This window comes from Lemur catta, chromosome 4 (assembly GCF_020740605.2).
Source record: "Lemur catta isolate mLemCat1 chromosome 4, mLemCat1.pri, whole genome shotgun sequence".
In the NCBI taxonomy this organism is placed as follows: domain Eukaryota; kingdom Metazoa; phylum Chordata; class Mammalia; order Primates; family Lemuridae; genus Lemur; species Lemur catta.
In genome coordinates, this window is record NC_059131.1 from 71,004,471 (window position 1) to 71,025,447 (window position 20,977).

The 20,977-nt window shown below is 54.6% G+C and overlaps 2 protein-coding genes across 2 annotated transcripts; both read right to left on the bottom strand.

The window, feature by feature from the left end:
* Positions 1 to 117: 117 nt before the first annotated feature.
* Positions 118 to 16,805, bottom strand: ASTL (astacin like metalloendopeptidase). The gene is made up of 11 exons (XM_045550637.1): positions 16,737 to 16,805; positions 16,362 to 16,547; positions 13,819 to 13,909; positions 13,031 to 13,156; positions 11,421 to 11,482; positions 10,105 to 10,198; positions 9,538 to 9,655; positions 8,668 to 8,849; positions 6,258 to 6,339; positions 6,013 to 6,167; positions 118 to 1,475 (listed from the first exon to the last, which is right to left on the bottom strand). Exons 1-11 carry the CDS (start codon positions 16,803 to 16,805, stop codon positions 1,069 to 1,071), a joined length of 1,572 nt encoding a protein of 523 aa, XP_045406593.1. The 3' UTR covers positions 118 to 1,068.
* A 240-nt stretch (positions 16,806 to 17,045) lies between these two features.
* On the bottom strand, positions 17,046 to 19,500 carry DUSP2 (dual specificity phosphatase 2). The gene is made up of 4 exons (XM_045548902.1): positions 18,952 to 19,500; positions 18,743 to 18,864; positions 18,067 to 18,286; positions 17,046 to 17,946 (listed from the first exon to the last, which is right to left on the bottom strand). The coding sequence occupies exons 1-4, from the start codon at positions 19,337 to 19,339 to the stop codon at positions 17,732 to 17,734; spliced, it is 945 nt and encodes a 314-aa protein (XP_045404858.1). The 5' UTR covers positions 19,340 to 19,500; the 3' UTR covers positions 17,046 to 17,731.
* Positions 19,501 to 20,977: the final 1,477 nt, after the last annotated feature.

Consider the following 20,977-nt stretch of genomic DNA (forward strand, 5'->3'; position numbering starts at 1 on the left):
GCCTGTTCCCTCCTTTGGTGGCGGATATAACCCAGGGACAGAGGCACGGCACACAGGAAGTGATCAGCATGGCTCAGTGCACACGGCGGGCACCAGCTTTATTTCCACCTCCCCCAAACACCCAAGGCTCCTGCCCATCCTGACCCCAAGCAGGGCCTCCTTGACCTTCTGACAGGCCACAAGAACAGTGCCCCTTGGGGACTGAGGAGCTTCTAGCCCATGCCTGCTCACTGACACCCTGGAGACTGTCTTCATTCCTGGAACAAACCTCACGGGGAAGGCCAGGGAAGAGGAGCAGGGCTCGGCTGAAGGCAGACAAGCCGGGTGACCCCCAGCCCCTTCCCCAGCCTCTTCTGGCTGAGCCCCAGGGTGGTGAGGGGGAGACAAGGCTCCGGGAAACAGTGCCCTGGGGTGAAGATGCACTTCAAGTCCTCTGTTCAGGGGGCTCGTGTGCTTGCTGAGGGTCCCACAGTGCAGTCCTGATAAGGCCCCCATTTCTTTCTCTGCTCCCTGCTGGCAGCACCCTCAACCCGGCACCTTCTTGTTCTACAGGGGAGCAAGCTGGATTCCTAAACCCTCCTAGAGAGCAGGCTAGAGGCTACGGCTGCAGAGCAACACCCCCAGCACCCAGACTCCAGGGATAGGAGGCTGTTCCCAAGGTCTAGGCCACATGGGGAGGTGAGGACACCACCATTAGTGCATGCTGGGGGCTGGGCATGAGCCACAGGAGGGCTTCCAGGGGCCTGCAGGGCTGGAACCTGCTTTTTCCTGACTTACCCCCCGCCAGGACCTTGTCCCTGGAGAATGTCACCTCCCATTTCCAGCATCTTCCAGGGCTAGGGCAAGAGTCAAGAGCAGACGGAGCCAAACCTGCCTTCCCCGATGACAGACCCTGGGAGCCCTTGGGGAAACATGGTGGGAAAGGGGCAGAGGAAGAGCCCTGGCCCTCTGCGAGGGGGTGGCCAGATTGGGCTAGAAGACAGGGGCTGCCTAGAGGAGCCAGGGGTTGGAAACCTAGGTCCTCTGGGCAGAAGATACCTTCCCTACTTGGGGACAGAAGCCACAGGCTTAATCTCTAGGCATCTCCCTGAAGTGACTTCCCTGTGCACAGCCTCCTGGCAGAGCTGGGCTCCCCAGAGCAGCCTGGATAGGCACTGGTTGGTCTCCCGCTTCTGAAGATGAGGCTGGGGGTTCTGTGGGTGCTTGGGCCAGCCACAACTGCCCCAGAGCAAGACCAGGAGCGCCTGCTCCAGGCCTTGGCCTTGGGGAGGAAGCTGGGGACTGAGATAGCCTTGCTGAGGCCTCCACAATAAACTTCTTCAGGGCAGGGGACTCCCACCCATGTGGGCTCTGTCCAGGCCCTGCAGGAACACGCTGGCCACTCCCGGATTCCGATGACAGTGCCTCCAGAAGCTGCTGCAGGGGTGGTCTCGGGGCAGGAGCAGGGCTCCTACGGTTGCTGTGGGCTTGGGACCCTGGAGCAGGAAAGACAGGAGGTCAGATCTCAGAATCACAGAAGGAAAGCAGATGAGTCAAGCTGCACAGAGCCAGAGCTGGCTCCAGCTTTGTTCATGGGGACACAGAGCCCAGCTCACAGGGGTAATAACCCACCACACCACTGCTATGCCACCACCTAATGCCTTCAAGATCCAAATTCCCCCACTAGAGACCAGGATGACAGAGCCATTCCGTTTTCTTCCCACTGGCGCCTGAGGTCACCATGGAAAGTCAGGCCACTCAGGCTCCTACAACCACTGCATTCACACCCAAGGCTACTGAGAAAGCTAACCCGCCTGATCAGCACCGCAGCACCCGCCTTCCAGACCCCTCGGGCCACTCTGTGTGTGAGAATACCCACTTCTCACCCCACATCTAGGACCTCTTCCAGAACTATTCCTGCACTTGTAGCTATGTCTAAACCCAGGCCACCAGAAGGACACAGCCAAGTGTTCTCAGGCCCGTGCGCGGCACCAGGAGGTGGGTTGGGTCCTGCTTGCTCTTTGCTGCTCCCCCAGACCATGACTGCCACCTGCTACTTCATAAGAACTCTTCGTTTTAGGCCCAAGTTCTCTGGCCAGCCAGCCGCCCTAGCCCCTTAGAGCTGCCTCCACACCCCGGTCACTCCTGGCCATGCAGCAAGGGCTTCACAATGAGCCACTCTTCCCTCAGGCAACACTGACCAAACCCACACTGACACGCTTCAGCTGGCAACTCCTCTTCCCTGCCTAGTCCCACTGACCTGACAGCCCACACCCTCCCCCACCCCCAGGTGTCATGTCTAAGAAGGCTGCTATTCCTGAGGTCTCAGATCCCCACTGCGGCTGCCACCTCCTACAGCCGCCGCCTCTGCTCCAGCTCACTTGCCCACTCACTGAGGCAGCAGGCTCTGCAGACCCGCCAAGCCCCTGGACACTCCTCACCTGGCTCAGGCTCCACAGCCCTCATGGCAATCACTTCCTCAGAGGCAGCTTCCACGGCCTTCCCTTTTGTCACACCTGATCGTAAAACCCCAGTCCTGGAGGACCAAGCCCCCCCCCCGCCCCAACTCCCACCTGCACAGCCCCAGCCACAGCCCTATACACATAAATATCCCCGCCAGTTTCATCTCCTGCTCTCCCGTCAGCTGCTTCATGTCTCCTCCTTTATCCCATCCCGTCCTCCCTGCCTCTCTGGCAGCCTCACCTCACTCTTCATGGGCCTGAGGCCCCCTCCTCTGCACACCAAGATCTTCCTGCAAACTCCAGTTTCCTCCTCCTCCTCCCTTCCCATTAGGTCCGAGAAAGTGCCTCAGCTCCTACCAAGGGCAGCCCTTCCCCAAACATTCTGGATGTTCTTTCTCCCCACCATGTCGACTGCTTCTACAGTGGGTCACCATTTCAGCACCCAAACATGCCTCATGTTCACCATCTCGATAAGACCTTCCTTGACCACAGCCCCTTCCACCTCCCAATTCTCCTCTCCCCATGATAGTCCTCCAGAAAAGTTCTCACAGAGCTCTTGCCACATCATCTCCTATTATTTAGTTTTTTAAGAAGAGGTACATAAGATTTAATACATATTAAGAAGTATGCAGGGGGAAGAATAGTCTTTAACAAGTGGTGCTAGAACTGGATAGCTACATGCAAAAGAATGAAGTTGGACCCTTTCCTTACACCCTACACAAGAGTTCACTCCAGATAATCACACAAACCCAAATGTACAGCCTAGAACTGTAAGACTCTTAGATGCAAACATAGAGTAAATCTTTGTGACCTGGGGTTAGGCAAAGCCTTCCTAGGCATGACACCAAAACACAGTGATGAAATAGGTAAGTTGGACTTCCAAATTTAAAATGTTGGTATTCAAAGGACACCACGAAAAAAGAGAGATGACCCATAGAATGTGAAAAAGCATTTCCAAGTGACATATTTGATAAGGGACATGTGTCTAGAAGATATAAAGAACTCTTACAACTCAGCAAAACAGACAACCCAATTGAAAAATGGGCAAAGAATTCGAACAGACATTTCTCCAAATATGTACAGATGACCAAAGAACACACAGAAAGATACTCATGAGTCACTAGGGAAATGAAATCAAAACCATGATGAGACACGTGACACCCACTAAGGTGGTAATAATCAAAATGACAAACGACAAGTGTTGGCAAGGATATGGAGAGATTGGACACTACTGGTGGGCATTAAAAATAGTGTAGCCACTTGGAAAATGTTTTAGCAGTTAAATATGGAGTTACCATAGGACCTAGAAATTCCACTCCTAGCTATATACTCAAAAGAAATGAAGATGTGTTAACACAAAATCCTATACACAAATGTTCATACTAGCACTATTCATAATAACTGAGAAGTAGAAACCACCCACATGTCCTTCAACTGATGAATGAATAAAATGATATATAAAATATGGGAATGTTATACAGCAATTTAAAAGAATAAAGTATTGATACATGCTGCAACATGGATGAACTTTGAAAACATTAAAAAGCCAGACACAAAAGGCCACATATGATTCTGCTTATGTGAAGTGTCCATATGTGAACAGGCAAACCCAGAGACAGGAAGCAGATTAGTGATTACCTGGGGCTGGGGGCAAAGGCGTGGGGTGGGGAGCGGCTACTCACATGCAAGATGACCTAGGAGTAGAATCTGGGCCATGGGGTATGCACATTTCAACTACCAAGATGTAAGATTGCTACAAGCACTTTAGAAAACAATTTATACCCCTATTGATAGCGTATGAATGTAACTATGCATTGCTCCTTATCCTTACCAGTACTTGATATTATTGGGCTTTTAAATTCTTGCCAGTTTAGTGCGCGTAAAAAGGTATTATAGTCTCCATTTGCATTTCCTCAGTTCCTAATGAGGTTGAGCATCTTATGTGTTTCCCCTTTGGTTTCTTCTTGAAATGTCTATTAAGTCTCTGGCCCATTTTTCTATTTGTTGGTTTCATCTTTCTTATTAATGTGTAATTCTTTACATATATTGTATACCACTAGTTATGTGTTAACATACACACAAAAAAAATCTCTTCTAGTTTGTAACTTGTATTTTCACTATATTTGTGGTGTCTTATGGTTAATGTAGTTGAATGTATGAATCTTTCTAGTTTTATGGTTAGTGTTGTTTGTGTCTTAGTTAAGAAATCCTTCCCTATCCCAAGGTCATGAAGACATCTTACTATATTTTCTTCTAAAAGTTTTAAAGTGTCTCCATTTATATCTTATACATCCAGAATTTGTGCATGAGTCATGAATTCAATTTTTTAAAATGGATACCTAGTTGTCTTAGAACTATTTAATGGCAAATCTGTCCTTTCCCTAGTGATCCATGCCTCTTTATCAAGGTTCTACTTCTGAGATCTATTTCTGAACTTTCCCTTCTGTTTCAATAGGCAATTGCCCATCCTTGCTCCAATGCTATGTTTATATGAAGATATTTCATATAGAGAGAGGTATATGCATTTTATACGCCATACATTTATATAAAGACTTCATAAACTATGGCTAAGTATCTGCTAGGGCAAGTCTCTCTACTTTTTCTTCAGTATTGTCTTGGCTATTATTGGCCTTTCATATTTTCATATAGCCTTTAGAATCACCCTGTAAACATCAAAATTTGCTGAATTTTTTTTTGGGGGGGAGGGTAGTGCCAGGGTCTTGCACTGTTGCCCAGGCTGGAGTGCAGTGGTGCGATCATAGCTCACTGCTGGGACTACAGGCACACGCCACCACACCCAGCTCAAAATTTGAGATTTTAAGTGAGAATTTATTCAATCTATAGATCAATTTGGGAAGAATTGAATTTTTGTAACATTGTCTTCCTATCAATGGCTGATATATATGTACTGAAGTACTCAACGATTTTAATAAAGGTTCATTTTTTTCCCATGAAAGCTTTATACAACTTCTGTCAGACTTATGCCTCGGGACCTGATTTTTATTATTGCTATTGGTATGTTTTTCTAAACATTACATTTTCTAACTGTGGGTATACAGAAATACAACTGGTTTTCACATACTGATTGTATCTACCATTTCTGATTCTCATTAGCTCTAGTAGTTTGTTTACAGATTGTTGCTTTAGTCACCTATAAACAGTGAGTTTTTGCTTTATTTCCAGTCCCCAGACTTTTCATTTCTTTTTGTCACACTGCAGAGGCTAAGACCTGCACTACAGTACAATGTTGAGTAGATGGGACAAGAGTGGGGAATCTTGTCTTGGTCCTAATTTTAATGTTTTGCCATCAAAAATGATTTTTGCTCTAGGCTTTTGGCAGTTATTATCTAGGTTACAAAAGTGACCCCTATTTCTACTTGCTAGGAGTTTTTACTCATAAGTGAGTGTTAACTTTTTTCAATGCTTTTTCTGCAGCGATAGTGGTGAGCCCCCTCTGATCTCGCCCCGCCCAGCTCTGCAACCTCTTCTCCCAGCACATCACCCTCCCTGACACCACTTCAGCTTAGGACCCTTCTTCAGATTCCTTAAGTCACACGCCCTCATCACTCACCTGTCCCACGGGGCCCGGGGCCGCTCGGGCTGCAGCCGTAGAGCCTGAGGACCCGAGTGATGTCCGAGGCACTCAGGTTCCATCGCTGGCCGATGTGGACGCTGGGGGCCCAGAGCGGCACGATGGTGGGCAGCCCGCGCCGGCTGAAGGCGAGCCTGGAACCCAGCAGGGGTCGCCTGAGTCCGGGCAGGGCAGGGGCCGGGAGGGCAGCGCAGAGGGGAGGCAGAGGAGGAGGGGGCGCTCACCTCCCGTAGTGCATCACGGAGGAGTAGTCGTAGGGCGTCAGCATGTTGCTGCTCCGGGACTTGATGAAGTTGATTTCAAAGCCTTAAAAAAACACAACTTGGAGACATAAGAAGAGGGCAGGCAGGAAAGGGGGGGCGAGGGGTGGGGGATGCCTTCTGGGAATTTATAACCCACCTAAGCTGAGATGACTGAAACCACAGCCAAGCGTGCTGCTTCCTGTATTAGCCCTGCTTTCTCCCCACCCCCCACCCTGGGAGAAGTCCAAACCTTTACCAGGTGACATGGAAGCACAGGGACCTCATGGCTGGCCAACCATCACCTCCTAGCAGTTCCTTCCACCTGTCCTTCCTCCTCTCATATTTATCTTGTATGGGACTAGTCTTTGCATAACCTGCAGTTTCCATGAAGTCGCAGGTGGCCCAGAGTGTCTAGGACACCCCTCCCCCCCACTAAAGGAAGTGTCTATTGTTCCACCCAGCTTTGGAGACTTGCCATCCCCCAGCAGCAGCCCATCTCCGCCTCACTGGGTCCTCCTGCCCTTCAGAGTGAGGTCCTGGAAGGGAAGCTGCCCCCTCCCTCCTTCCTCCCCCAGTTCCCTGGCCCCACCATCCAGCTGGCCACTGCTACCCCCTCGCAGCCCCCAAGTCACCAGCAGCCTCCTTACCACGAAATAGGTGAGCATTCCAACACCCTTACATCCCACCACCTACCTGAAATACCTGCCCCTAAAAATCATATTTCATCCCTTTAAAACCCATTTAGTTATTAAACATAATTTTGAATAGGCAGCATATTCATCTGCTTCAAAAGTCAAATATTCAGAGAGCTAGCAAAAGTCTCCTACTCCATCCCCCTTCCCGCCCCCACAACAGTTAATTACTGTTATTAATGCACATATCCTAGCAGAGTTTGTTCTGTACGTAGTAACTAAATACAAACACATTCTCATTTTTCTGCATTCTTAAAAGAAACTATCTTTTTGCCCATTAGGGTGGCTGGTGTTTTAACTTGCTTTGTTAGGAAAACATCGAGTTTAGTGCTATTTTCTAACTCATTAATTTCTGCTTTCACCTTCATCAATTCCCTCTCCTGCTTTCATTTTCTTAACTCAGATTGACATGCTTAATTTATTTGTTCTCTATTTTTACTGATATAAGTATTTGTCTACAAATTTTCCCTGAGCATTGCTCTATCTGTGAAACATGGGTTTTAATATAACCTTTCATGATTTTTAGAATTGCTACAGTTTAACTCCAGAGCCAAAAGAACGATTTGTCGATTTTAGTTTTAATTTCCAAATGGGAGAAGATTTTGTTTTGATTTGTTATTAATTTCTTTTTATTTAACATCATGATCATAGTGTTTCCATTAACCTGCTTTTTCAGATTTAGAGTTTTTCCTGGTGTGTCACAGAGTGAGTCTCACAAGTGTCCCATGAGCACTTGGAAGGATCACAGACTCTATTTTCAGGGGACAGAGTCACTCATCACCACCCCCATGCTATTTCCCCAGCCTAATCTGAGTCAGTCTCCAACCCTATCCCTTTGTATGGTGCTACCCATGTGCCCCCAAAGCATCCCCTTCCGTGGGGGCTCCGTGTGTGCTGCTGTCTGGACCCTGGGCACTTTCCCTGGCCAAAGAGGCTTTCATGCTGGAAGCCCTCTGTATGCAGGAAGCCTTCCGAGTCTGCCCACACCGCTGACCAAAGTCCTGGTTACCCCTCCTCTGCCCCCCTACCTCATTAGGCAGTTATCTTTTTCCTTCTCACCTCCTGAATCAGGCCATCGAGCCCACTAGGGCAGGGACCCCACTGTCGCTAGGATCAGATCCCCAGCACCAAGCCCAGCACGCAGCTGCTGCTCGTCCCCAGCATGGATCTGGGACCCACTCACCACCAGCCTCAGCTCTCCTGCTTCCTCTGTCCATGTGCCCATCAGTGTCCAGCACACTCCAAGCCCCCAGCGCTGCCCTCAGCCCCCTCCACCCGGCACATGCAGCCTGCTACCTCCAGGGCTTCTGCCTTGCTCAAACCCTCCCACTGGCACATAGTGGCACATGAGAGACTGCTGGTTGAGTACTCAATGAGTAGGGAGCAGAAGGCACTGTCAACCCCATCCTTAGGTAGATGACAGTGTCGGGAAAGAGAAATGAGATACAAAGCAAATGGTGACACCCTAACTCGGGCACGACTGGGTGGGCGGATGAAGGCTTGGAGGCCAGAGCAGCAGCAGTCGGACCACCTTCCAAATCCCAGAGAAAAGCGGGACCCCACCTTTCCCACGAACAACAGGCAGGTGGCAGAGAGAAGAGACAACCTCATCCAAGGAGCCAGGTGACTCCTTAGGCTCTGGCCTGAGCCTGCTGTCCTCTCTCCCAGGACCAGCCTGGCCTGGGCACAACCTGGCTTACCTGGGAGGATCTCGTTCCAGTCGACACGGATATAGCGGTCCCGGTCGGCCCGTGCGTGCTCGTGCCAGAAGCCCAGCACATGCATGAGCTCATGCAGGACGATGCCCCGGCCCTTCCGGAGACAGGCGGGTGCCAGGGATACCATCTGCATCCCTCCACTGCGCCCCACGCCAGAAAAGCACCTGCAGGGCCATGAGAACAAGCTGGGTGGGCACCGGCCCGGAGAGAGACAGAGAACCAGGCCTCTTCCCTCCTCCCAAGTCACAGGATGGACGGGCACCAACAGGCAGGCCCCAGCCTGGGCTCTGACCCCACATTTGCTGTTCTGTCACAGGCAGGCCCCACCTACCCTCTGGGAAGTGGGCATATTGTACCCCTGTGACCAGCCTGGGCCGCAGGGAGGAGGTGGGAACTGATATTACAGTTCATTGAATGAGCACTCGCACCGCACGTCATGAGCCGAGTCAAAGTTTTCATACGCATTGTCTCAGGCCCCTGACAAGCCAGGAAGTTGATGTTGCCACTGCCCTCACCTCAGAGAGGGCAGAAGAGGCTCAAGTTAGGGGACTTGCCTGGATTCGCACGACTCATGCACTGTGTGTCCCACAAAACCTGCACTCCCTCACCACACCATGGAGTCTCCCGGAAGATGAGGGCTTCGCAAATGAGGGTATAGCACCCAGTTCCCATCCCATCCCCACCTTCTGCCCTGCCAATCCAGCGCACGTTGGGCAAACCGCTCAGAGTACACAAGGAGACTTTGAACCCCGGAGGACAGCCCAGAAATAGGTTTTAGACACTGAGTTATTTCTAGGCTGAACAAAGAAACCAGCTGAGACACACACACATACACACCCCCAGAGCACTTACCCATACATGGGGATGATGGAAATGAAGTCTCTCTGGCCCTGGTGGGCGACAAACCTGACGCATGTGAAACGTTCAAACTCAGCAAATGCCTCCAGGATGACGTTGCGGCTGGGCTCATCTGGGGAAGACACTCCCTGGCTGAACTCCCAGCCAAGCCCTCAGAGCCCCTGTGGCCTTTGAAGTCTCCTTGGGGGGCTGGGAACAGGGCTTCAAACTCTCTCCCAAATTAGCATCAAGAAAGGGCAGCACAGTAGTGTTGGGGAAAAAGGCTGGGCTCCAGACAGACCCTGGCCGTGTGGCCTTGGGAAGGTCACAGTCCTCTGCACCCTGTGGTCTCAACAGAGACCACATCACCCTGAGACATACCTTCCCCCATCAGCTCTCCCAGGATTTTAACCCTGCTGACTCAGGAGGCCTTTGGGAATAAAAGAGCGTCTGTGGAAGGGCTTTTGGGGCTGGTGGAGGGACGCAGCGCCATGAGAGGAAAATGGACGAACCCCAGAGAGGAGCCCGTGCTGCATCAGCAAGAAGGGGCTGAGGCCGGCGGGAGGTCCGTGTCACACTTACCGTACTTGCTAGAGAGCAGGAAGGGGATCTCTACGATGCCATCACTGCTCTTGGGCCACTTGTTGCTGGTTGCTGACAACAGTCGGAAGGGACTCTAAGGAGAGAGAGCAGCTCAGGGATTCCTAGGGACATAGGTCACCCAGGTGCCACACCCCAGGCCCTAAAGATGTGGGAAGCAAGGTGTGTGGAGGTAGGGGACCATGGGGTGGGAGACCGTGGGGCAGGGGACATCAACTGCCCAGCTATGTGAATCATGACACATAAGACAATCCTTTGGCCTTGTAACCAAACCTCGCTCAATAGAACTGAGCTTGCAACCTGTTCCATCGCGCAGATAGAACAAGATCAGCCCCTGGGGAGGCCGGTTAGGAGGCCCCGCACCCCAGGGAGCCCTGATCAGGAGGGCTCAGGGCTCTGCTGGCAGCCCCACCCCCACACCTCACCAGTGCCTGTCCCCGGAGCAGGGCAGCAGCCAAGCCCTGAGGCAGCACCCTGGCCTCGGCAGTCCCTTCCCTACTCTCCAGCCCACTAGACCCCCTAAAGCACAGGCTCCATGGCTCCCCAGCATGGCACCCACCAAAGCGGGATTCTGCTCCAGGAGGGTCACAGGGCCACCTCCCATGTACTGGCTGGATAACCTGGGCCCGCGCTGCCCCCAGATTCCTGCATGGCCTCGGGGCTGGCCTTTGGCCCTTCAGCCCAGCCACATGCCATGCCACCCATGGGCAGCCTCTAAACCAAGGGATGTGCTTGCCTTCCACCAGGTCACTGTCCTATTCAGGAGCCTTCTGCCATCCCCAGTTGCCTAAAATATGACACTGTTCTCCTAGGCACGGTATTCCTTTCTCCGCTGACAAGTCACCCCAATTCCCACCAGCCTCCTCTCTCTGACTCAGCCCTGAGACCCCAGCCAAGATGGTCGGTCTCTCCACGTTACTCCTTGCTCTGGCTTCCCTGGTCACCACTGCCACCGAGCCACTCGCCTCCCACCCTACAGCCCCACCAGCCTCACCATCCGAGCCCTCCACAAGTACCTCCACTGGCAGGGTACCAAGCTGGGTCAAGGGGCCAAACCTCCTCTTCTAGGAAGCCCTCTTGGGCTGACTATGCCAGCGCTTCAGATATCCCCCTCCATTAGCGCTCAGGCTGGCTTATTCTTAACAAAATAGTCACATTGACCTTGACAAAAAGGTGTCTATCAAGTTATGTCCCTCACACATCAAGCCCCATGACACCTAGGGGTGAGCACAGAGTGCCGCTGTCGCAACCTGTGAGCTTATCTCCACCCGCATGTGTTAGTGTGTGCGCACGCTCACCGGCCGGATGATGTCCCCCTCCACGAGGAAGCTGCTCTCTGGGCTTTCCTCTGGGATGAGTCCTGGGGAGGGAGGGTGCGATGTGTGTTGGCCCACGCCCCCAGGACACACACCCTAGGGACAGGACAGGCACCCCCCAGAGTTTGTTCTTCCTTGGGCTTTGGAACTGGAGCTTCTGTGAGCACCAAGTGTGTGTGGCCTTGGGAAAGTCACACAGCCCCCGAGTCCCAGCCTACAGATAAGTGTGTGTGGTGCTTCTCAGCCCGGCTGCAGCCTCTGCCTGCTCACAGCCCACGGCCCTGCAGTCCACGTGCGCCAGTCCCAAGTCCAGGTCCTCTGCTGTCACGAAGCAGCGGCCTTTTCTTTTAGCTCTCTCCATCCCCCACCCGATCCCTGCCCATCTGGGTTATATTCTGGACCTGTGAAGTGGCAAGTGACAGATTCCAGTTTGTACCACCACAGGAGGCAGCAAGTCCTGGCTCTCACAGGCCCTCTCAGCTTCCCTCTGCTTCTCCTTGCCCTGAGCCAGGGAGCGTTCTGCAAGTGACTTACAGAGGTCGTGACTGTGAGGGAGCGAGGGGCGCAGGAGGAGGCTGAAGCAAGCCTCAGCCTGATCTCACGGGAGCTCTGGGCCACAAATGGCACCACAGACTCCTACCACCTTGAGGCCGGGCCAGACTCCCATTCTTTCTGAGTCACTGTGGGCCACCCCGGACAGTGGAGGCAGCTCCCTTTGGCCAAGAGCCCGTCTCTGACGGCAGGTACAGGGCGTGTGCTAATGAGCAGCAACACCACAGCAGCTGGGGCTGGGCAGGTGCTTCCCAGGGGAAGGAGCATGGGGAGGGCACAGGCAGCTGTTACCGCAGTAGCCTCACACTTCCTGGGCTACTGGCAGCTGAGAGTCTTCTCCACGGCATCCAACAGCCAGTGCCAGGGAAGAGTCACTGGTTCTGGTAGTTCCAGACCATTCACAGTGGCCCGAGGGTGGAGTGGTGCCCGGTTCAAGGCTCAGCAGGTGCCGGGACTCCAATCCAGCTCAGAGAGAGGAGGGGGCAGATCACACGGTGGCCACCACATCGGGTAGATCCCCACCCTCCCCCTAGGGCAAGGTCACCCCTTGTCTCTCCAGGGCTTCAGCCTGTGATGGCTCTAACATCTGAAGCCCAGTCCTCACTTCCACCAGCTCTGTCCCAGCCAAGATCCCCAGACAGCAAGCCCCTGAGCCTCAGGCCTCTTTGTCCCCCGAGCCCCCTCACACCTGCAGACCATCCTGCACGGATGACTGACATGTTCTCAGACATCTGCTAATGACTTAGTCCAACACCCAGGCTCAGAGAGCCCCAACGATCTACACTTTTGTCAGGCCATTTTTTTAAAGAACTTACAGTTTTCCTGTAAGTTTTTTTTACAAGAAAGCTTATAAAAGTAACAATCCACTAAGAAAGATCTAAAAAATAAGCAATTGCCCATAGACTTTCTACCCACTTAGAGCCCAGAGTAAGCTGGTACATTTCCTCCCAGATTTTTCTGCATTTCCCAGTGTTTAGCATGTTTTCACACAACATGGACAATGTCCTATCCCTCCAGGCCACAAGACACGGTGCCCTCACCTTGGTTAATCGCAGGGATGTCCTTGTCCCAAGACACCTGGGTCTCGTCGGAGATGAGGCCTTCTGACAAGCTGGTGCCACAGGCTCCCGGGCAGCTGGAGGCCCAGGGCGCTCCAAGGATCCAACCTGGCCCAGACAGACAGGCTGAGCAGGTGCTGGGGCGTACAGACAGGGACATACACACAGATACCTGCAGTGCCCTACTGGTGAGACCAGACAGCAAGCTCAGCCCCTGATGAAGAGGAGGACTAGCAAGGAGTCCTAGGAGCCTGCCTGGCCTCTCCTCTCAACCCCAAACAGTTCCAAGGCCTAGACTACTTCAAGGAAGGAGCTGCCTTCATGGGACCAATACCTGACTCAAAAAGGAATGAGTATCACACATGAGGTAGGGGAGGGGGCAGGGACAGACCTCAGGTTCTAACGCCAGTGGCAGGTGCAGGGCCAGCCTCAGACCCTACCCCATGACGCCCTGTCTTAGCCCAGGCTTTTGGAGAATGGGGTCAGCCTGGGTGACTTACAGTCTCCTACTTCCACCCCAAAATAAGTGGGTCTGGGACAGGACACCTGCCGTCTTCTGTCAGGCAGAACCTCTGCTCCCAGGGTTTTCAGGGGGCCTCCCCATCAGCCCTAGCAGCTGACTTCTCCAAGGAACGTCCCTGGAGAGCACCCTTGCTCTGCACCACTGAGCTCAATTAAGATCCCTGCAAGCTCCAGCCACACGCTTCTGGCCTCTTCCCGACATTCCAAAGGGTGGAGCCAGCACCAGGAGGGCCAAGAAGCCAGCTTACATGGCAAGGACAGCAGAACCAGCACCTGCGGCCAGAGGCCTCCCATGCTCCGCATGGTGGATCCCTGCTGCCCCTTCTGCAAGCAAGAGGACTAATCCCAGAGGGACAAGGCAGCCAAATTGCACAATTGGGTTCACCACTGCCTCTTAAATAGCAGCTTTGCCAGCTCCCACCTGCAGCCCCTAAAACACCTCCACTGTAGCCCGGCTCCAACCACCTCCACCTGCAGCCCCGCCTAACCACCTCCACCTGCAGCCCCACCCTACCTGTGGGCCCCACCCCCAACCCAGGCCCCAGCTTTTGGGACCCTGGTCCAAACCCTTCCTGGCTGAAGTGGGTGAAAGAGTGAGGAGGGGCCCCATTTGGGAGTGTGGCTCTTCTGAGGTCCCCTCCAGCCACCAGAGGGCAGAGAAACATCGCAGAAAAGTGCTCCAGGCCTAATCCTCCAGCTGGGGAGCTGCCTTTTCCCGCCCCCACCCTGTGCTCAGGTATGGGAAAGGCTACCTGAGACCCCAGGCACCCCCAGTGTATCTGTGGAAGGAGGGAAAGGTCACTACATTTTTATATGCTTGTATTTTAGTATACATGCGGAGACGTACACGATCACAAACAAGTGCAGGGCTCCATGAAATTTCACAAACAATACTCCATGTAACCAGCACCCAGGAGAAGCCTGAGCGTGGGAACAGTGGAGCTTTGGGATGCCAGACCCTCACGTGGCCACGACCCCTCTAAACTGCACAACAGCCTGGCATGCTCAATGTTTATTCCTATAGCCCAGATTCAGAAATGAAAGCTCCTTTCCTATGTTCTTCCTGCCCCGTACCCCTCAGCCTCAGCCAAGTCACCTGGGGGCCCCACCTGGATTGAAATTTTCGAGGCGAAGCATGGCAACACTGGGTGGCATCTGGAGACACCCCACCATGGCCCCCAACGCCCAGTGAAGGGAAGCGACAGAGACGAGAACAATAGCTATTGCCCACAGGGACCCCCCCCCACCCCAGCACTCCTGCTATGCCTAGAATCCAGCATTTCTCAAAAGATGGGAACCACAGGGAGAACACGATGGAGGCAGATGCGCCTGCTGCCTGCACAGGATATTAACAAAGTCAGAACACACGTGCTGGGCATGCTAATTTGCTTGGGTGTGGCCATTATTTCACAATGTGTGCGTATGTCAAAACATCATGTTGTACGCTTAAACATACAATTTTTGTCAATTATACCTCAATAAAGCTGGAAAAAACTAAGTGAAATTTAAAAATACAGTCCATTGAAAAACAAAGAAGGCATGAAGCTGACCACTTAAGATGAGTGTTTGGTAAATAAAAATGGTGATAATAATAATTACCCTGCTTGGGTAGAGAAACAGATTCTTGGCGAAGAAATCCACCTGGTCTTGAGGACATTTTGCTGAGTGAAATAAGCCAGTCATGAGAAGACAAATATTTCCACTTACACGCGGTATCCAGAGTAGCCCAAGTCAGTGAGACAGAAAGTGGGAAGGAGGCTCCCAGGCCTAGGGGCTGGGGCCGAAGGGATGGGGAGCTGTTGTTAAATAGGTATGGAGTTTTGGTTTTGCAAGAAGAAAACATTCTGGATGTCTGTTGTACACATGAATAGACTTTACAGTATGGGATACTTAAAAATGGTAAAGATGGTAAATTTTATGTCTTTATCACAATTAAAAGTTAAAAAATAAATAGGAAGAAAGAGAAGAAAAAAGGAAGGGAGCGGGGAGGGAGAGAAAGAAACAGAGAAAGGGAAAGGCAATTTGTTGGGAGACAAATGATTAAAAACACAGGAAGGGGAGAGTGGGGTTGGGTGGCTGGGATGGGGTAGGGCGAGGGTGGGGTGGGCAGAGGCCTCAGCCCCAGTCCTGACACGTGTAAGATGAAGCTCTGCAGGGGAAGTCCCCATGACTTAGGGCCCTAGATGTCCCTCACCCACCTTGAGCTGGGTGCGTGGGTTATAGGCAGGACCCAACAGCAGCTCACTCGGGTCCCGAGGAAGGCAGGGTAGCAACCCCAGCTTGGCTCCATTCTCACCAGGAGCACGTCACCCCACCCCTCAGAGAGCAGAGAGAACAAGGGTGTGCTCGCATCCCTCATTCGGCCTTATAGAGCCAGCGCCCACCTGTGCCAGCCTCCAGGCACAGGCCTAGCCCTCAGGAGCGCCCAGCCTGGTCCAGACGCACACCTGCACACCTGTACAACTGACCCACATCACTCCTGGGCCAGATAGCTAGCGTTCTCTGAGCACCTTCCATGTGCAGGTACTGTATAAATTGACTTGTGTGGGTCTATACACTAAGAGGTGGGGGCTAATGATAAAACTCCCCGTGTCCCCTGCCAGTCACTGAGAATGTGGTAGGAGATGGCACTGGGCAGGGGGACCCTTGAGCTGAACGTGGAAGGTAAAATGGAGTTAGCTGGATGACACTCCAAGTGGCCAAGTGTCAGGGTGAGGCTGAAGCAGGACTGGCTCCCACACAGCTGGTCCCAAAGGCCCCAGCACCCGTTTCCGGCAGGCTCGGCACTCACCCATGGGCTGGGCCCATGTCTCCGTCTCCACAGACACCCCAGTGTGCTGGGCACGTAAACCATGTCCACAAAGACGCTAGTTGGGTGGGTGTGCACCAGACACTGGGCTGCATGGCTTTTGGGGACATGAAGGAGCTCTGGAATGGGGGCTACCGAGAGCCCCAGTGTGGACAGGCATGCTGAGGCCTGGGGGCCCAGCCCTGGGATGTGGCAGGAGAGTGGAGAAGCTGTGCTGCCCCACCGTGAGGACGCAGAGGCACATGCAGCCATGACGAGACCCTCATGCCTGGGCAAACACTCCCCTTGGAACACCCACACATGACATGTACCTATGCACAGGCCAAGAACAACCCAAAGCCACAGGAACCCACACACCTGAGCACACATCCAGCCCACAAGTACTGAAAGCAGGTAGGGTCCACAGCACAGGGCCCAGTTCTGCATCGTGGTTGGGAGCCAGCCTCCCAGAAGGGACCCTTCCTAGCCCTGCAGCCAGAGCCCAGCCTGGGAAAGGACGCCAGCCCAGGGAGAGGAGCTGGGGCCAGGAGGACGGCCCCTTGAGGGATCGGTCAGCCTTCTGCCTCCACTTCCCAGACACTGCAGGCACGGGGAAAGCTGGGGCCTGGCTAAGAAACAGCTACCAGCATTCTCCTGGCCATTGACTTGAGACCAGACGTTTGGGGAGTTGTTTCTTAAACAAAATAATATTTTATTGACACATCCTCAATGTTCTGTATAAATATAAAGTGCGAAGTTTCCAACCCCCGCCCATAGGGCTGGGAGGAAGTGGGGAGGCAGTGTTAAATGTCAGTTGAACACAAATAACTTTCCAACGCCAACACAGGCGTGCAATGCTCGCATGGTACACACGCAAGCAAGAGGTCCGCAACACAACATACACATCACTTCCCGAGTCCCCAGCTCCCCCAGGAGCACCAGGGCTCAGGCTCCAGGCCCTGGGGTGGACCATCCCCCAGACAGGGCTCCTGGTTGTCACAGCTTGTTCCTTGGAGCTCTCAAGCTACCAAGGGCTTCAATGTGGTGATGGACCAGAGAGAGTCCATGGGTGTAGAGTCCAATTAATTTATGCCAGAGGATGGGGAAGGAGGGCACAGACATACCCTCCATGCCTGTCCCCTGCATGAGGGCCAGCCCTCGATCCCCTAGCAGAAGAGCACCAGGTCAGACAGGCCAGCACTCCAGCATTCCCAGCCCCCACCTGGGGGCTTTCCAAACTCTGAGGCAGCAGCCCTCCCAGAAGTTAAGGGGATGTGCTGGGGCAGAGGAGAGCCCACCTGTCCATAGTCAGCTCCCCCAGGAATCAGTGAGAGCCAGCAAGGTGGAGGTGAGCAGGCAGAGGGGGTCCTGCCTCAGTGACACAGCACCTGGGTCTCAAACTGCAGCAGCTGCCCCATGAAACTGAAGTTGGGGGAGATGACTCCCCGCCGTTGCTTAACAAAGTCAAAGGCCTCATCCAGCCGCACACGGCGGCTCTGCATCAGGTATGCCAGGCAGATGGTGGCGGAGCGCGAGATGCCCGCCTGGCAGTGCACCAGCACCCGGCCTCCGCTGTTCTTCACTGAGTCTGCAAGGGAGATTGCAGGGAGGGGGTCAGACGGGACCCTGCATAGGCCAGGAGACAGGTGCCCCCAGCCACCTCCCCTGGAGCCCCTCCAGATCCCTGGGTGGAGGCCCCCCCACTTACCAATGAAGCCTATGGCCTCCTGGAACCAGGCACTGATCTCCACCATCTGGTTGTCCTCCACTGGGATACTCTTGTAGCGGAGAAGGCCCTCAAAGTGGTTGGGGCAGCTGGCAGAGACGTTGAGGACAGCTGTGATGCCGCAGGCCTGCAGCCCCTGAAGGTCTGAGGAGTGGCTGCAACTGCCCAGGAACAGGTAGGGCAAGATCTCCACAGGGCCACCCTGGAGGAGGAAGAGGGGCTGTGGTGAGACCTTCTCATCCCAATCTGGGAGGGCCTGAGCACCAGCTAAGCAGAGACATCATGGGCTGGCCAGGACAAGGGGAGCCTTCAGCCAGCCCTCCTGCCCCAGAAAGGTCTCAGGAATACGAGGCGGACACAAGGGGACTCATAGATATACACTCCCAGATACATATACCACCCCACGCCCCAAAATATACATACATACAAACACAGACCCACAAAGGCACACGAGCAACCACGCCCCATACACAAACACACATAAATGTGTGCTCCAGTTTGCATGTGGCCAAACACACACACACACACACACAGTTCCTCGCATCCACAAATGGCAGGCTTTGCCTAGAGGTGCCTAGTCTCCAAGCGGGGAGTACGGGGGTGGGGGGAGAGGAGGAGACAAGAGGGACAGTGACAAGGAGCCCTGATCTCAACTCACCTGGTCATAGAATGGAGCCCTGGGGTCAGAGCGGATGTTTTCAGGACCTGCAGGTGGCAGCGCCGGGGCAGGGGTCTCAGAGCACAGATCGGGGCAGCAGGCCTGGAAGCTGCTGAAGCCTCCTGCAGGGAGGGGAAGGACACGGTTAGCCAGCAACGCCAGGCTGGGGTCCGGAATGGGGACCGGCCAAGAGCGGGCGGCGCGCTCACCTCGTAGGAAGCACACGGCGGTGGGCCCTGCGCGCGTCTCGTGCAGGAGCGCGGCGAGCAGCAGGTGGGCCGGGCCGTCCGGCGGGAGCTCGGCCACCGAGGCGCCGCCTTCGTCCAGCACCACGGCCCGCGCCAGCTCCCCTCGGGCCAGGCGCGCCCGCAGCGCGCGGTCGGGCAGCAGGCAGGCGAGGGCGGCGGCGGGAGGGCCCCGGGCGCGGCGCCGCAGCAGCGCGTTCCAGGGCACGGGCCGCGCGGCGCGCACGTGGCGCCGGCAAAAGGCCAAGAAGGGGCGGCAGTCGAGCAGCAGCGTGCGCTCGGCCTCCCGCGGCTCCCGCAGCAGCGCGCCCAGCGCCGCGCACTCCAGCTCGCAAGCCGCCTCCAGCCCCATGGCGACCGGCTTGGGCAGCTCCGCTTCCCCTCTTCCCTCGTTGCTTCCTCCTCTGGCTCTTCTCGCCGCTCCTCCCCGCGTTCCCGGCCTCTCGTGGCGGTCGCGCTGCGCTGCCCGTGCCGTCTGTTCTGGGCCAGCTGTGCAGAGGCCCTGCTTAAGTACCCGTGGGCCGGCCTCCGGGTCACCATACAAGGGCAGAGCAGGAAGGCGCTGGCGCCCGCCCCCGCGGCCTCACGTGGGGCGCAGGCTGGGCCAGCCAGGGGCTCCTGGGGAAGGCGGGGCAGGGTCGAACACGGAGGAACACACGGGCAGGAAGCCAGGGGCTAGCTCCTAAGGGAAGGTGTTTGCTGGGGTCAAAGGGGCCCAGACGCCGCCCAGCTTTGCGCTCCACCCTTTGTGTCCCCAAACGCTCAGTCCTTGGAGACTCAGCTTCTCAGATGCACATCCCCATCTTCAGAGACTTCGGGGCCAGTGGTGTCCCCTGGCCCCTGCTTCCTCTCACTTTTCCCTTTCCCTCCCAGGATTGACCCCCACCTAGGGATTTGTTACAACGAAAATTGACAAGTGCCTGCTGCCAGGGATGATTTCTACACAGGAGGATTGGGGGGCGGGGGGTGGCACTGCTGAGATGGCCCTTTCTCATCTACTTAGAAACCTTGGGGAGGAGGGACTTTATCTCCCCTCCCCCTCATCCGTGCATGGATGACAGACGTGAGCACTCAGGGTCTTGGCCAGGTTATCGGCTGGGCTAGACCAGAACATAGGCCCAAGCCCCTGGGCTTCAGCATATGGGGAATGAGAAGGGTCTGGGGTCTTTGGGGCAAAGGCAGGAGCCTGTGACGAGTTTCCAGTTATGAGTTGGGTACAGCTTCCCTTGGGCCCAGGGAAAACCCCCAGGGCCCAGAGAGAAGCAGTTCCCCATGTGACAGGCACACTTTGAAGGGGAACTCTGCTGACGGTGCCGGGCTCTCCCCGGGCCTTGCCTGTGGGAATTTCAGAGGCCTCAGCCTGGGGAAGAGGGAGCAGCACTAACTGAATCTGTCCCCCACCCACCCCCACGCCGTCAGACCTGCAAACCCTCCCCCTGGGGGGCAGAGCTCCAGGACTAGCACTGGGGCCCTGAGAATGGGGAGCTGGGTAATCCACATCCATTCTGTCCTCCCACCAGCTACCAGCCCTGGTGCCGGATGTGGTAAGGCCCAGGTGTACGTGGGGGGTCTGGGCCCCCAGGCTGGGGACAAAAATTGTTGGCAGCCGAACTCCTCAGCACTGAAGCAGAGAAAGTGAGGTGGGTGGGGATAGTGTCCTTGAGCTGTAGCTGCCCCTATGCGCCCCCAGCTGCATGGCATTTCAAAACCCAAACTTCCAGGCCCCCATCCCCTGGAAGACCCTTTGTAAGACCCTTCCAGCTCCCTTGTAGACCCCTATATCTAGAGTATCTGGCAGGGCTACAGCTAGGACTTGGGTAGACCCCCACCCTCTGAATTCCTCTCGGTGTACGCTGATGTGCCCAACTGTGTGCATTGGCGCACAGTATGTATGCAGTCCCACTCTGTGAGACGGAGCACGGATCTTGTGTGTGCTAGGGGACAGGAGACGCAGGGGAGAGAAACCCCAAGGACTCCAAAGATTCCGGAG

Excerpts from the sequence above, each read along its gene's own strand:
- DUSP2 (XM_045548902.1), bottom strand. The coding sequence starts at position 19,339 with ATGGGGCTGGAGGCGGCTTGCGAGCTGGAGTGCGCGGCGCTGGGCGCG. Across the intron at positions 18,865-18,951 it reads CGCCGTGTGCTTCCTACGAG|GAGGCTTCAGCAGCTTCCAG; the intron begins GTGAGCGCGCCG and ends CCCTCCCTGCAG. Across the intron at positions 18,287-18,742 it reads GGGCTCCATTCTATGACCAG|GGTGGCCCTGTGGAGATCTT; the intron begins GTGAGTTGAGAT and ends TTCCTCCTCCAG.
- ASTL (XM_045550637.1), bottom strand. The coding sequence starts at position 16,805 with ATGCAGAACTGGGCCCTGTGCTGTGGACCCTACCTGCTTTCAGTACTT. Across the intron at positions 16,548-16,736 it reads TGGGCTGGATGTGTGCTCAG|GCCTCAGCATGCCTGTCCAC; the intron begins GTGTGTGGGTTC and ends CTGGGCCCCCAG. Across the intron at positions 1,476-6,012 it reads CCCCGGGCCCCGTGGGACAG|GGTCCCAAGCCCACAGCAAC; the intron begins GTGAGTGATGAG and ends TTCCTGCTCCAG.